Raw genomic sequence first — 14,025 nt, 5'->3', positions numbered from 1 at the left:
AGGAGCCGCAGTAACGACTGGGATTTGTATCAATAAAATCAGCTGCGGTATATAAACAAAGTACCATTTCTAGACATTTCAATAACCTTGCCTCTTCAAGTTGATCTTCAAGTTGATCTCTGAGTTTTAGGATTCAAGCTTCATGTTAATTCCTCCTACATCATTCACCCTCTTTAATTAATTTAGTTCCCAACAAGGAGTTGCTGAGATTCCTCCATCTAAGTACATGCCCTCTGTTTCTCATAGGAAAGCCCATTTCATCAGTTTCCAGTAGTAAAGAGAAGGACGGGGACCACCTTACCGAGTCCTCTGCCATTAGCCGCTTGACTCTGGCTTTCAGCTTCTCCTCTTGCTGCGGTCTTTCCTCGGTCAGCTTCTCCTTCTCTGCCAGATGCTGCTGTAACTCTTCTTGCAGCAAATACTGCTGAGTTTCCCGAGAACTGTTGATCTTCATCTGAAATGAGGGGAAGGGGAACTGCAGCTGATGGGGGACAGGACTAATGCAGGAGTCATTTCCACTACCTTTGGGGGCGGGACAAAGGTTCACTAAACTTTCTTCAAAACACAGAAAAATGATGCTTAGCTTAGTAACTAATAGCGAAGTAGTAGAGCATCGTGGTTAAAAGCTCAGACTCTAGATCTAGATAGAATCTCAGCTCTAGTTCTTTCTAGACACTTCTTCGTATAGAAAATAAGTGGGTGAACTAAGGCAGGCCGTCTTCCTCCTCATTCATCCCTGCCGGCCGCTTGGGTGCGGGATTCCGTGGAGAGCATGGGCCCGTGAAGGGGCTCTGCAGCATGCCTACCTGACCTACTGCCCTTTCCAAATTGGCTTTAATGAGGTTTGCTCTGTTCCTCATTTCTTTCAGCTGAAGCAATTTCCTTCTGGAATCCTGCCGAAGCTTCTCTTCAACCTGAAAGGATGATGAAACCGAGGGCTTGCTGCTAATGTGATCATCATGCCCTCTGGGGAAACTCTTCTGGGGGGGCTAATGGCAGTGGGGGAGTCCCTGAGGGGTAGGGACAGCTGCAGCCCAGCAGCAGGGGTCACAGGCATGCACAGGGTGGAGGCAAACTCACAGGGAGTTGCCCCCTATGGGAAAGGGCCGAGCTCTGCACCCGGGGCTCAACTATGTTCTACCGCACACTCCCATCCCAGCTCGGTCCCTAACCAGCCGTACGACACTCGGAAAGTTACTTCACTGCTCCGTGACTCAGTGTCCTCATCCGTCAAATGGGGATGATGATACTAGTATCACTGCATAGAGTTATTGTGGGGATTCAATGTTTGGAATAGTGCTTAAGGGCTCTGTGAGAGTGTTAAGTACCGTTGTAACCTATGAAAGGTGGACGGGAATGTCCGCCGTACAGTCTCGTTCTAATAACTCGTGATGGGTACTTGGAAATGTTATGATTGGGTTTATTATCATAACTGTTTGTCGTTACCACTTTGAGCACACTCACTGGTGGTAACCTCTCTGGAGGCTTGCCAAAGCAATGTCTATTAAGAACTGCAGCCTGCCAAGGAAGGCCTTTAAAGTGGAGAAGCTTGCCTACTTTTCCCCCCTTGCTTGGGTAACAGTCAACACACGGTAAGCTTGGGCGTGCTCCACGCTACCCTTGGCTGGCCAGTGTAGGCCTCACAGCTGCTCAGTTCTTGGATGCACCTGCTGAGCCCTGGGCCCTGGCACTAACAGGAAATGAGGCAAACTCTCGTAAATAAATGGAAAGTTTTTGTGCTGAAACAAATTCACAGGCTGTTTTTTTAGGGATCTGAAGAGGGGGATCACAGGGATGTAATAAAAGACCCAGAAAAGCCCTTAAGAGCTTTCTTCTGAGTAGTGTGGTCCAGTGGAAGAGCCTCTACCCAGCTCCGTTACCTTGGAAAAGTCATCTAAGCTCTCTGGGCCTTAGTTTTCTCCCAGGTCTAAACATGCTCTGACTTCTATGTCAGCAGCCTTTTTCATATGCTGCAAAAGCCAAGTCCAGCCTTGGACTCTGCCCTTATCTGTGCTCTGCATGAACAGCCCCCGTTCCCGTCCCCAAGCCTCAGAGTCACCTTCAACAGCCGCCCTGCTCCCTCTCTCACACTCGGGGGTCTCATGCCTGTCCTCCAACCCCTCTCACATGCAAGCTGGACTGTGACAAGTGGCCTCCTCGCCTCGAGTTTAGTTTCTTCCAGTGCAATCTTAACGGTACTGTGAGAGTTACCCAGCTGTAAGGCAGCTCTGTCCAACAGAACTTTCTGCAATGATACAGGTACTCTGAGCGAGGCTGTGTTGTCTAATATGGCAGCCACCAGGCACATCTGGGGATCGAGCACTCGAAATGGGGATGGTGTGACGGAGGAACTGAACTAAAAATTTTAGTTAATTTTCATTAATTTCAGTGTAAACAGTAGCATGTGGCTGTTTGCTACGCCAGGGTCACTGAAGTCAGACGAACCTGGAGTCAGACAAAACCGACTGTGCCATTGGGCTAGTTACTTTACTAGTAACTAGTAGCCTTGACTTTCTCATCTGTAAAATGGAGAGGATGATTTCTAGATCACAGCACTGTTGTGAAGATGAAGAGATGAAATGTTCAAGGTAACTCCTAGTACGTGAGAAATTGTAACTACCATTTTCACCCTGATTACTGTCCACGAATGTCATTGCATCAGTCACTTGTTCAGAAGCCTTAGTAGCTCCCCACTGCCTGTGTGGTACAGAGCTCAAGCACCTGAACTAAGGCAAAACACCAAGCCAGGGATGCAAGAAGCCCCTACGAACTCAACGAGGTAAATAAAACTGAATCCACACCTAGATAAACCATAATAAAACTGCTGGAAATCAAGGGAAAAGACAATCTTAAAAGCAACCGGAGAAAAAGACAGATTATGCAAAGGTACAACAGTTAGGCTTACAGATGACTTCTAAATAGAAATAATAGGAGCCACAAGACAATAGTGACATATCTAATGCTGTATCTAATGTGCTGAAAGAAAAGAATTGCCCTTGTAGAATTCAATACGCAGTCAAATGTGTTTTAAGAATGAAGGTTAAATATACATCTCCAGACAGACACACAGGCACATTTGAGAATTTGTCATCAGCAGAGCCACAATGAGGGAAAACATTAAAGGGTATTCTTCAGACACAAGAAAAATGAACCCAGGTAGGTGATCAGAGATGCAGAAAAGACAAGCAACAGTAAGGGTAATGTGTGGATATGATACTGACTATAGAAAAACACTAATAATGTCTTGTGGGGTTTTAAGTATCAAGAGGAGTTTAGAAAATTACAGCAATGGCTTATAAATCTGGAGGGGGTAAGTGAAGTTAAGGTGTTTGAAACTCATTGCACTGTCAAGGAGAAGGGCATAATTATCAACTACTATTGCCTCTTGGTAAGTTAAGAATGCAGGGCTTCCCTGGTGGTGCAGTGGTGGAGAGTCCGCCTGCCGATGCAGGGGACATGGGTTCGTGTTCCGGTCCGGAAGGATCCCACATGCCACGGAGCGGCTGGGCCCGTGAGCCATGGCCGCTGAGCCTGTGCATCCGGAGCCTGTGCTCCACTACGGGAGAGGCCACAACAGTGAGAGGCCCGCGTACCGCAAAAAAAAAAAAAAAAAAAAAAAAGAATGCATATTGTAGTCTTCAGGATGACTACTAAGAGAATAGTAGAAGAGTGAAAAACTTAATTAATGTGTGATTTTGGTGAGTCAAGGATGAATGCTATTGTATTACTATTACTAAGAGAATAGTAAAAAAGTGAAATATTTCCAAGATAATAGAGGGGGAAAGTGGAATAAGAGAAAACCATCCACTCAGAAGGAGGCAAGAAAGGAGAGAAAAAGGAACATACCACAGATGGTACATCTGGTATTGAGCAAGAAGGTAGATTTAAACCCCAGTACACGAGTAATTACATAATATAAATGGACTAAAAGTCAAAGATTGTCAAACTGGATTTTGTAAAAATGATACGCTATCTGAAGGCATATGTCTAAACCTTAAGACAAAAATTGACAGAGAACATATGAAAAAGATATGGTATGAAAACTCTAACCAACAGAAAGCCAGTGGTGAAGCTAAATGACAAAGGAGACATTAAGGGAGAAACACTACTAGAGATGAAAAGGGATATTTCATGATGATCTAAAGTTTTGCTCTACAGGAAGTATTAGGATTCTAAATTTATATGCACCTAGTAACACAGCCTCAAAATATATAAAGCAAACATCGTTCATATTAAAAGAAGAAACACACAAATGACAAACATGTTGAGATTTTTAAAAACATTCTCAAAAAGACAAAAAAAAATCAATATGAGAATTTAAGTTGGATCAACATCATTGGCAAACTTGATTTAATGGATCAATTCTTTCTTAGATAATTTCACAATTAAGATCTGAAGGCAGTCTAGGGTTGTGGTTACACACAGGAGCTTTGGAGTCAGGCAGACCTGGATTCAAGTTCTGCCACAACTACTTTATGCAAGTGAACTTGGATAACTTCCTTCACCTCTGTGAGCCTCAGTTTTCCCGACTGTAAAGTGGGGTTAATACCAGTATAGACCGCATGGGGTCATTGTGAGGATGAACAGAGATGATGCAGGTGGAGTGCTGGCCACAGAGTGGTTCCCAGGCCGACCTGTCCCTGCCATACCTTGCTCTTTTCCCACAGCGTCATAGAGATCAGGCTCTGCTCGGTACTGCTCATTTTCAGCTCCACCCTGAGCTTCCTCATTTCTTTTTCCATGTCATGGATTTGCTGAAAGAGTTCCAACAACAGGGAAGTCAACTTCACAACTCATTTCATCCGGTTCATTAAGGCAGAAACCAAGTCTGGGATTCGCTTAACTCCTTCCCTTGGGGGACAATTCCACATCTTTGAGGCAAAGTAGACTTTCTTTCAACGGATGCAATGAAAGGGCTGGGTGAGGGAAAATTTGAGTTTCTTTTGAAGATCAGCATGGATCCTGGATTAAACAGTACAAGATACCTATCCACTCATTAGAGTCTCTTTCCTTGGGGCACATTTTTGAGTTCAATCTAAATAAGGGCTGTTTGGAAGACACAATGGGCACAGTTTAGAAGAAAAGAACAATGACATTTTTCTTTTTTCTCATTTGAGGCAGAGAAGTGTGCTCCTGACAGAGAGAAGAACACATGTCTCCTGCTCCCGTCCCAGGCACCGTCCTTCCCAACGGATGGAAAACGTATGCCTGGTGATGTGCACGAGGGTTCGGGCCGGTACAGGGGGTGAACATTTACATTGAGTGGTCATCTTTTCATTGTATTCATTTTTATGTTCACCTTCCATACAAGGCCAGTGATACATTTGCTTTTTATTTTGTTTTTATGAATTGTTGTAAAATTGAATGTATTTAAGTAAAAATACTTCAAGAAGAGTTGTGTTAATAACAGTGCTCAGGGCCGTGATAAAACTTGTGACAGTGGATCATGAAAGTCTGGGCATCACAAGTCCAGGGGTAGGGACCACGGTGAATTTCTAGCAGCATATGGTGGCCACCTCCCATCCCTTTCCCCAGGGGAAACCTGATGAGGGGCCTTGAGCCAACTGCCCAGAAAATCTGGGGAGAGTGTGTTTTCCATGGTCTTTTCACCCATCTCTTTGAGGCCAGCAAATCAAAGAATTAGGAGACTACATTAACAGACAAACACCCAGAAAGCCCCAGAGCTTGTGCTAGCTAATGGGCCAAGGAACCCCTCCAAAACCCTCAAGGCCACAATCTAGGCTTTCAGTGGACACCTAGGGGTCAGGAGGTTCAACGCACGGTTTTGCAGAGTTTTAACTCTTTCTCTTGGGCTTCCCAGTTCTCCTTCTGGGCATCTTCCTTCTGTAACTCTTCTTTCAGCACTGAGCACTGTGGAGAAAAAGGACAAGGCCACGGGGGCTTGGCTGGGGGTCCCAAGTACCTGTGTTCATGCCCAGGAGTGTTTCCTGTTGTATAACCCAATCACACCTCTGAATTCTGAGAGGCGAGACCATTTGTGTGATGGGAGCATGGGATCCTGCAGTCCTTCCCAGTTCACCCCTCTCCTGAGTTCTGAGGAATAGAGCATCTAAGTTCCTCTTCAAAAGCCAGCAAACTTCACTGCAGGGGAAATCCAGCTTTGTAGAGTCTGGGGACTTAGGGTGCAGGAATTGGGATGTTTTCACGCTGTGACCAGTGAGGGCGGAGGGGGCTGAGCCAGTGAGCTCAGGTCCATCTTAGGGCTTTTGTGCAGGTTGCATCTCAAAGAAACAACTGCCCCGACTGGTGTGGAGGGGTAAACGGAGCTGTCTTGCCCGAGGGCGGCTTGGCAACAGGCATTAAGGGCATAAGGATGGATGTGCCTTCTTTTGACCCAGCAATTCCCACTTTAGGAATGTACCTTAAGGACAATGACTGGAGAAATAAGTAAATCTGTAGTTTCAAGGATGCTCTTCACAGAATTGTCAGTAACAGTGGAAGAAAAAAAAAAAAAGAGGAAACAACCCAAGTGTTGTTTATAACAGCAGACCACTTTATAACACTGGATACATCCAGGAGAAAGTATGTAGCTTTTAAGACGAATGATAAGAGCGTTGATTTATTAGCACGGGAAAATAGTAAGCATTTAAAAATTTAAAAAATGTGCATAGTATAAATTCACTATAAAATGATTGATTGATTGAATTCTAGGCAATATATAGAAACAAGACTGGAAGAACATACATGAAAATATTAACACTGATTTCTCAAGGTAGCATTTCCTCTCCTCTCTTTTTATTTTTTCTTCTCAATGTCATCTACTTATTTTTCTAAAATTAACACACATGATATATGTCATTAAAAAAAAGGCATCTCAAATGTTCACAAGAGCAGTATCCTTGGTGGTGACGAGCCCTTGTGCTATTGGCCAGCACAGTCTAGAGGAGAAGGGACCTCATTCCAAGGTCAACGAGGAAGGGGAAACGGGGACATAAATCATCCAAATGCACTTCAGGAGGTAGAAGAGCCAAGCAGGTGCTGTCTTTGCAGATTCCTTGTACTTAGCACCAGCTCTGCATCCCCTTCCCGTCCCCAACACACACACACACACACACACACACACACCACATTAAACAGCTATAGCACATGCCTGGGAAGTCACCCTGCTTGGGAGAAACGAATGCAGAGGGCTTGGCCAGGCAGCTGACCCGGGGCAGAGGCAGAAGAGCACAACGAAAACCAGCCTCCCACTTCTCAGAAAATGATTTTGTCATCCCCATTTCACAGATGGGGAAATGGAGGCCAAATAAGTTACAATAAAAGAAAGCTCTGGGATGGGACCCTGGTCTGTCTGATCCCAAAGCTCGTGCAGTGCCTTTCACCAGCTCCAAACTGGGTATGGTACTACGTACCAGGTATTACTTACTGTGCCTTTTCCTTGGAACCTCAAGATCTGTTCTCACCCCACCCCCATGCAGACCTAGCTATCGGGTAGCCTCTGGGAATCTCTGAGTTGCCACCTGAGATGAAAGCTTTGAGGTTTTACCTTGACTCACAGAAACAGGCACATCATGCAAATACTGAGAAATCTTATCCTATAGAGTCAGGATTCTAAAGTTAGCATTGAAGGCAAGATTTGCAAAGGGTCAAAGTTACATGTAAAAAGCTCTTTGCTTGCCTACCACGTTCATCTTCCATAGAGACATTCTACACACTAGAGTCTAAGGAAGAAATGAGCGTCTGCGTGTTTGCATCTGGATCTTCAGACGTTCTGCTGTGAAGACAGTTATGAGAACCAGCGGTGCTGGGACCACGATGCAGCCGTGTGGTCATCCGTGCTCACAGAGAGATCGTATTCTGTTTAATGTTAAACTTTGCAATGGCAGTATATGCTCATAGGTGGGTTTGTTGCTGGGATTAAACAAACTAATTTATAATAGGGGTTAGAAAATGTTTGCTGGATGTGAAAATCTATTATGCTTCTTCTGAGCCACATACACACTGTCCTTTGAAAGGCTTCAGAGAAGTTGGCCACCTGCCCAGCAGCTACCCTCCCTGTGTCCTTGGGCACTGGCCTCATCTCACCACCGTGTGTCATGTGACTCCACTGTGTCTGCTTTTCGCAGCTACAATTTGCTGATGACCCGACACTCACTCTGGAGCTGAGGGCTTCGAGCTGGTGATCCTTTTCTTTGTTCTCACTTTTCAGTTGATTCACCTCCTGTTGTAGTTGTTGAACTTGACCATCCTTTACTAACACGTCTCTTTGCAAAGATGACACCATCTCTGTAAAAGAACCAAACCAAACCAAAACAAAAGACTCATGGAGGTCAAAGAGGCAAGAAGGATTCTTGGCAACACCATGGCTCTCAGCCAACGTTCGGACAAGACGTTCCAAACCCGGGCCACCACCGGTGCCCGCCTAGAACTGGGGAGGCTTTTTCCAAGGGTCACAGAGCAGGAATGGGAATGAGAGCAAAGTCCACGGAACAGGGTTTGAGGCTTCAGTGAGAATGAGGGGCAGTCAGCACCAGCGAGAGGAGAAGCCTTTGGGGGCCCCTTGTGGGCACAGGCCAGGCAAAGCCGGGAGGAGAGGCCACACCATGGGCCTGGGGAACAAAGGCCCAGCACAGGGAAGGTCCAGGAATTCTTCTCCAGAGGCCAGGAGACGGGCGTGTGGCAGAGGGAACTGCTGGACACTATTGATGGGGTGGGTGGTTGGTTTCACAGTCCTCTGAGTTTGGACCCCTCTCTACCACTTATTAGCTTGGTGGTCTTGGACAAGCTATTTCACCTCCCACTGTCTGTCCCACACAGAGTTATTGTAAGGGTCAAATGATGTGGTATGTCCCAAGAACACAAAGTGGCTAAATTATGTTTGTTCCATGGCGCCTATGATTTTTCTCGGCAGCCAGCTTCCAAAATGGGCCCAATGATCCCTACCACCTAGAATTCATGCCTTGTGTAGCCCCTCCCACCCTGAATAGGGCTGCCATGGGTAACCAATATGATACTCTGGAAATGACGGACTGTTTCCTCTCAGGCTGGGTCATAAAAGACACTGTGGCCTCCTCTTTGCTCTCTCTCCAATCATTCACTCTGGGGGAAGCCAACTGCTGTGTCGTGACGACACTCAAGCAGCCCTAGAGAGAAGCATGTGTGCTGAGGGACTAAGGCCTCTAGCCAATAGCCACATGAGCAGCCATTTTGAAGGGGGATCCTCCGGCTCCCCCCGAGGCTTTAGATGACATGACTGATGCCCCAGCCGACATCTTGCCTGCAACTCATGAGAACTAAGTCACCCCCCGCTCAAATTCCTGAACTACAGAAACTGGGGGAGATAATAAATATTGGTTGGGGTTTTATCCATTACATTTTGGGGTAACTTGTTATGCAGCAATAGATAACTACTCCATTACTGTAGTATCATTTTTTTAAACATCTTTATTGGAGTATAATTGCTTTACAATGGTGTGTTAGTTTCTGCTTTATAACCAAGTGAATCAGTTATGCATATACATATCTCCCCATATCTCTTCCCTCTTGCATTGTAGTATCATTTTGAATAAAAGTGGGAAGAAGGGTGCATAAATGCAGTGGTATTGGGTTATCTCCTACGGTTCTTTTCTTAAAAGAACATCAGGCCCAGTTTTAGTGGTAGGTTTCAATCAAGAATGTCTATGAAATAAAGCACAAAATGCTCCAGAATTTCATTTTAAAAATGAGCTTTGCCTCCAGGACACAGTTCAGTTACTTGGAAATCCCTCTGGGGCTTGCCACACTTTGAGTGGGTCCAGCCCATCTCAAGCATTATCCCAACCCAGGTCTGTCCGACTCCCTGATCGGAGAAGGTGGGATCTGAGACAGGCTTGATGCTTGGATGAGGTTTCACTGGCCGACATACGGGAGGAAGGTGAGGACCAGCGAGTTCATCCTTCCATTCCTGGTGCCCAGAACAGCACCTAGCCTGGGGGAGGTGCTCAGAAAATATCTGAGGACATCCCAAGTGAGGGAGGAGAATAAGCAGAGACCTGGGGGCAGCAGGGGGTGGGGCTGGGTGTGATTAAGTTGCAGAGTGAGGCAGAAGAAAAGCACAGATTCATACAGAGATGGGGATTCACGTGCGACTCAATGCTGTGCCTGGCTTCTACAGCAGTGGGTATGTTTCCTGCTACGCGCTGGCTGCCTTCAGAGTGATGTGCCCCTCCGAGGCTCACTGCCTCCTCCCTGTCACCTGCTTCTCTCCCTCCCCTCGTCTGTGAGTGGTCCCATCCTCTTCAGGTCTCTAGGCATGTCAGTTTCGGCTTAAAAAACTCCACTGGATTCCCAACACCCTTGGAATAAAAACCCAGACCCCCCGACCCTGCCCAGCCCCACAATCCTCTGTTCACTCCACGCAGCCTCGCTTGCCCTTGGCTTGTCCTTGCCCACCTGAAACAGGTCCTCTCTAAAAGAAGGACATAGCCGTGGAGGATACAGCATAAACTGGTTAGAATCGGCTAGGTCCAAGGGGGCGTAAGATTCGACTTCCAGGGGAACTGGAGCCCCATTACAGGCTCATTGTAATACATGAGCAAAATGACACACGCACCAGCACCAGGACTGTTCCGAGGCTGAGCATAAAGGTCAAAAAGTGGGTGGTGGGGCTTCCCTGGTGGCGCGGTGGTTGACAGTCCGCCTGCCGATGCAGGGGACATGGGTTCGTGCCCCGGTCCGGGAAGATCCCACATGCCGTGGAGCGGATGGGCCCGTGAGCCATGGCCACTGAGCCTGCGTGTCCAGAGCCTGTGCTCCGCAACGGGAGAGACCACAACAGCGAGAGGCCCGCGTACAGAAAAAAAAAAAAAAAAAAAGTGGGTGTTGGCCCAATTCCTGGAAATCCCCGCCTCTTCCCCAAAATATTAGAGTTGTCCCAATCATTAGCCTATAAAATTACCCAGCCCATAAAAACTAACCGCCCCATATTTGGGGGCCTCTAGCCTTCTGAGATGGCCCACACTCTGTCTGTGGAGTGTGTTTCTCTCTAAAGAAATCCACTTCTTACTTTGTCTCTCACTGAATTCTTTCTGCGATGAGACATAAAGAACCTGAGCTTTAGTAAGTCCCGAGACCAGATGCATGATCTCGATTAAAAGATAGTGGGTTCTGACTGGGTTCGAGTCCCAGCCCACGGGTTCAAGTCCCACCTGAGTTCCATGGTTGCACACCCACTAAGCTGGTCCCCCTTGGCCTCCCCCCTTGAAGCGCTGGCCACCACGACACACAGTTTATTTTCTCCACAGCACCACTGCTCTCTGAAGTGGGCTTGTTTATTCATCCGTTTACTTTTATTGTCTGTCACCCCCTCCCAAATCTGTGAGTACAGGAATCTGACTGTCTTGCTTGGCTCTCCCTCCCCGGAGCCTGGAACGGGGCCTGACACCTAGAAGGAGCTCAAGAAACATGTGGAAGCAATGAAGGAATCCAGGGAATCAAAGCTCAGTCACAGCTGTGCATTGGCTGCCCCTCTCCCAACCCAAGCCCTTTATCAGGGAACCACCTCTGATCAAATTAGAAAATGGTTTCCTTTGGGCCCAAGTGCACTCGGCTGAAATGGGTGAGACTATGGGTGCCTTAAAGGAGTGACCCCATTTTGTCCATGCTCTAGTTTGCACTCAGGCTGCTTTGTGGAACCACCCAAGCCACAAGGCGACCTGTGTTCTCCCTGGTGGGGCCAGTGCTCAGGAGACCTTGTAGCCAAGAGATACCATTCTCTCAAATATTTACCAGGCCCTGCCCTCGGAACTGGGTGGCAAGAAACCTCCACTGAGGGAGAACTCTAATGCACCGACACGGGTGATCCCTGAGGCTGCACCCGTGTCACGGGCACAGGTGTGCTGGTTGACTGGTGATGTCTGCAGCGGGAGGGCAGAAGCTCTGGGGCCTGAATGCAGAAGGGCCTCACCTGACGTGATTGCGGCATCCCTCCTTAAGTTCTCGGCCTCGTGCTTCAGGGAGGTGATTTCCAGGGTCTGGCTCAGCACCTGGTTGTAGCCTTGCTGTAGGGCACTGATCTGTGGAAGGAGGCAACACACAGTCAGAGGGGGTCAGCCAGGCCTGCAGGACACGCCGGTACTTCTCCAACGTTGGGCAAAGAGTCGGGCTGATCTTGGATCGGGGTGTTGGGGAAACCAAGGTTTTCAGTTGTCACTAGTGGAAGGGGCAGGAGGGGCCTGTTCCTTCAGTGACCACCATGTCATCGGTCCTCAAGACACGAACCTTATCTTTGTGGCCACCCAGGGGCTCCGGTGCTGCTGTCTTCCTATGACCTGTGGGTTTTCATCCATAAATAGACCAGCTGTTGGTTCCAGATCATCCAGCACTGACTGGATGCACAGCAAAGTTCAAGAGCCGGGAGCAGGTTATGAAATGAATTCCCTCTAATGAGAATAGAGGGTAGTTTATACCTCACAGAACACTCCAGAGTTTACAGAGCCCGTTCACACATGCTACACTGATACTCGTCACAGCGTTGCTGAAGGCTGACGTTCCCATTAATGTGCCCATTTTGCAAGGGAGCCAGGTTGAGACTCAGAGAGGCGAGGCCCCCTGCTCGGGATCACGCGGCTGGTCAGACGTGGAGTCTGATTCAAACCCAGTCTTTAGTTGCCTGGTTCCTCCTTCCCAGGTGGCTCTAGGAATGAGCGTGAGAAGTTGGAGGCTGTAAAGCATGGCATGGACTAGGGAGCCGAACTGTGGCCTTCAAGTCCTGTCTCTGCCAGTTAACGGGCTTTGTGAGCACAAGGAGGACACCATATTCTGTTTCCTTTTGTTCAGTCTGCACGCGGGGTGATGGTAGTCCCAACCTGATAGGATTGTTAGAAGTATTTTAATAAGTTAACATGTGTACAGGTGCTCAGATCAAGCCTGGCACATGGCACAGGGGGAAGAGCTATTGACGGTCCTCTCCTCTGACTACCCACTGGGTGTTTTTTTTCTTTTGTTTTGGGTTTATTTTGGTTTTTTTTTGCGGTACGCGGGCCTCTCACAGTTGTGGCCTCTCCCATTGCAGAGCACAGGCTCCGGTCGCGCAGGCTCAGCGACCATGGCTCAGGGGCCCAGCCACTCCGCAGCATGTGGTATCTTTCCGGACCGGGGCACGAACCCGTGTCCCCTGCATCGGCAGGTGGACTCTCGACCACTGCGCCACCAGGGAAGCCCTCACGGTGTGTTTTAGCTTCAACTTCCCTCGTCCGTCTCTGGGGAAGGTAGTTGGTAATCTTTATGTGTGCATTTGTAAGCCTTGCCAGGCTCACTTAAACGCCAGTGTGGTTGTTATTAAGAGGAAATACAGGGGCTTCCCTGGTGACGAGGTGGGTGACAGTCCGCCTGCCGATGCAGGGGACGCGGGTTCGTGACCCAGTCCGGGAAGATCCCACATGCCGCGGTGCGGCTGGGTCTGTGGGCCATGGCCGCCGAGCCTGCGCATCTGGAGCCTGTGCTCCGCAATGGGAGAGGCCACAACAGTGAGAGGCCCGCGTACCGCAAAAAAAAATAATAATAAAAAAATAAAGGAAATACAGGAATCGTGGGTGGGAGCACCACAGGCCGGCTCTATCTATGGCTGCTGTGAGCACCCTCTAAGTCCATGGCTCAGAGCCCCCTCAAGGGCGGGCCCCCCTCCAGGGGTCTAGGTCTACACGTGGGGTGCGGAAGGCTCTCCATCAAATGCAACGTTTGTAAGGGCCCGAAAGTAGCTGCCAGGCCTCGGCCTCCACAGAGCAGGTACCCGAGAGGCCGGGAAAGAGAGCTGGGCCCAGAACCCCCTCCCTCTCCGTCTGATGTGGCCAGACTGCTTGTTCTGAGTGGCCCGGACATTCCCACCTCAAGGTGCACTGTGGGCCTTTGCCCTGTGATTTTTCAGATGTCAGGCCTCAGTACTCCCACAGGGACACATTTATTGGGGCATAAATGTCAAGCAATCCGTAGACAGGACAAGAGCTAGCTTGTTTTTTGTTTTTTTTTTTTTTTTTTTTGCTGTACGCGGGCTTCTCACTGTTGTGGCCTCTCCCGTTGTGGAGCACA

At 48.2% G+C, this 14,025-nt stretch overlaps 2 protein-coding genes across 2 annotated transcripts in view; one reads left to right on the top strand and one right to left on the bottom strand.

Annotated features, from left to right (window-relative positions):
• The window catches only part of LOC309808830 (forkhead-associated domain-containing protein 1-like), a gene marked incomplete at both ends in the record, with an annotated part of 1,104,685 nt that overhangs the window by 125,156 nt on the left and 965,504 nt on the right, over positions 1-14,025 (top strand). The gene's annotated exons all lie outside the window — the stretch shown is intronic.
• The window catches only part of LOC309808007 (forkhead-associated domain-containing protein 1-like), a gene marked incomplete at both ends in the record, with an annotated part of 79,263 nt that overhangs the window by 6,387 nt on the left and 58,851 nt on the right, over positions 1-14,025 (bottom strand). The window contains 5 exons of the mRNA XM_082628016.1: positions 813-914; positions 4,650-4,754; positions 5,782-5,871; positions 8,117-8,247; positions 11,906-12,014. Coding sequence (XP_082484142.1) covers positions 813-914; positions 4,650-4,754; positions 5,782-5,871; positions 8,117-8,247; positions 11,906-12,014 — 537 coding nt within the window. The remainder of the gene's footprint in view (positions 1-812; positions 915-4,649; positions 4,755-5,781; positions 5,872-8,116; positions 8,248-11,905; positions 12,015-14,025) is intronic.

Source organism: Mesoplodon mirus (assembly GCF_964341445.2).
Source record: "Mesoplodon mirus genome assembly, chromosome: 7".
NCBI classification, from domain to species: Eukaryota; Metazoa; Chordata; class Mammalia; order Artiodactyla; family Ziphiidae; genus Mesoplodon; species Mesoplodon mirus.
Note: the sequence above shows the minus strand (reverse complement) of the source record. Positions and strands in the feature narration are given on the sequence as shown.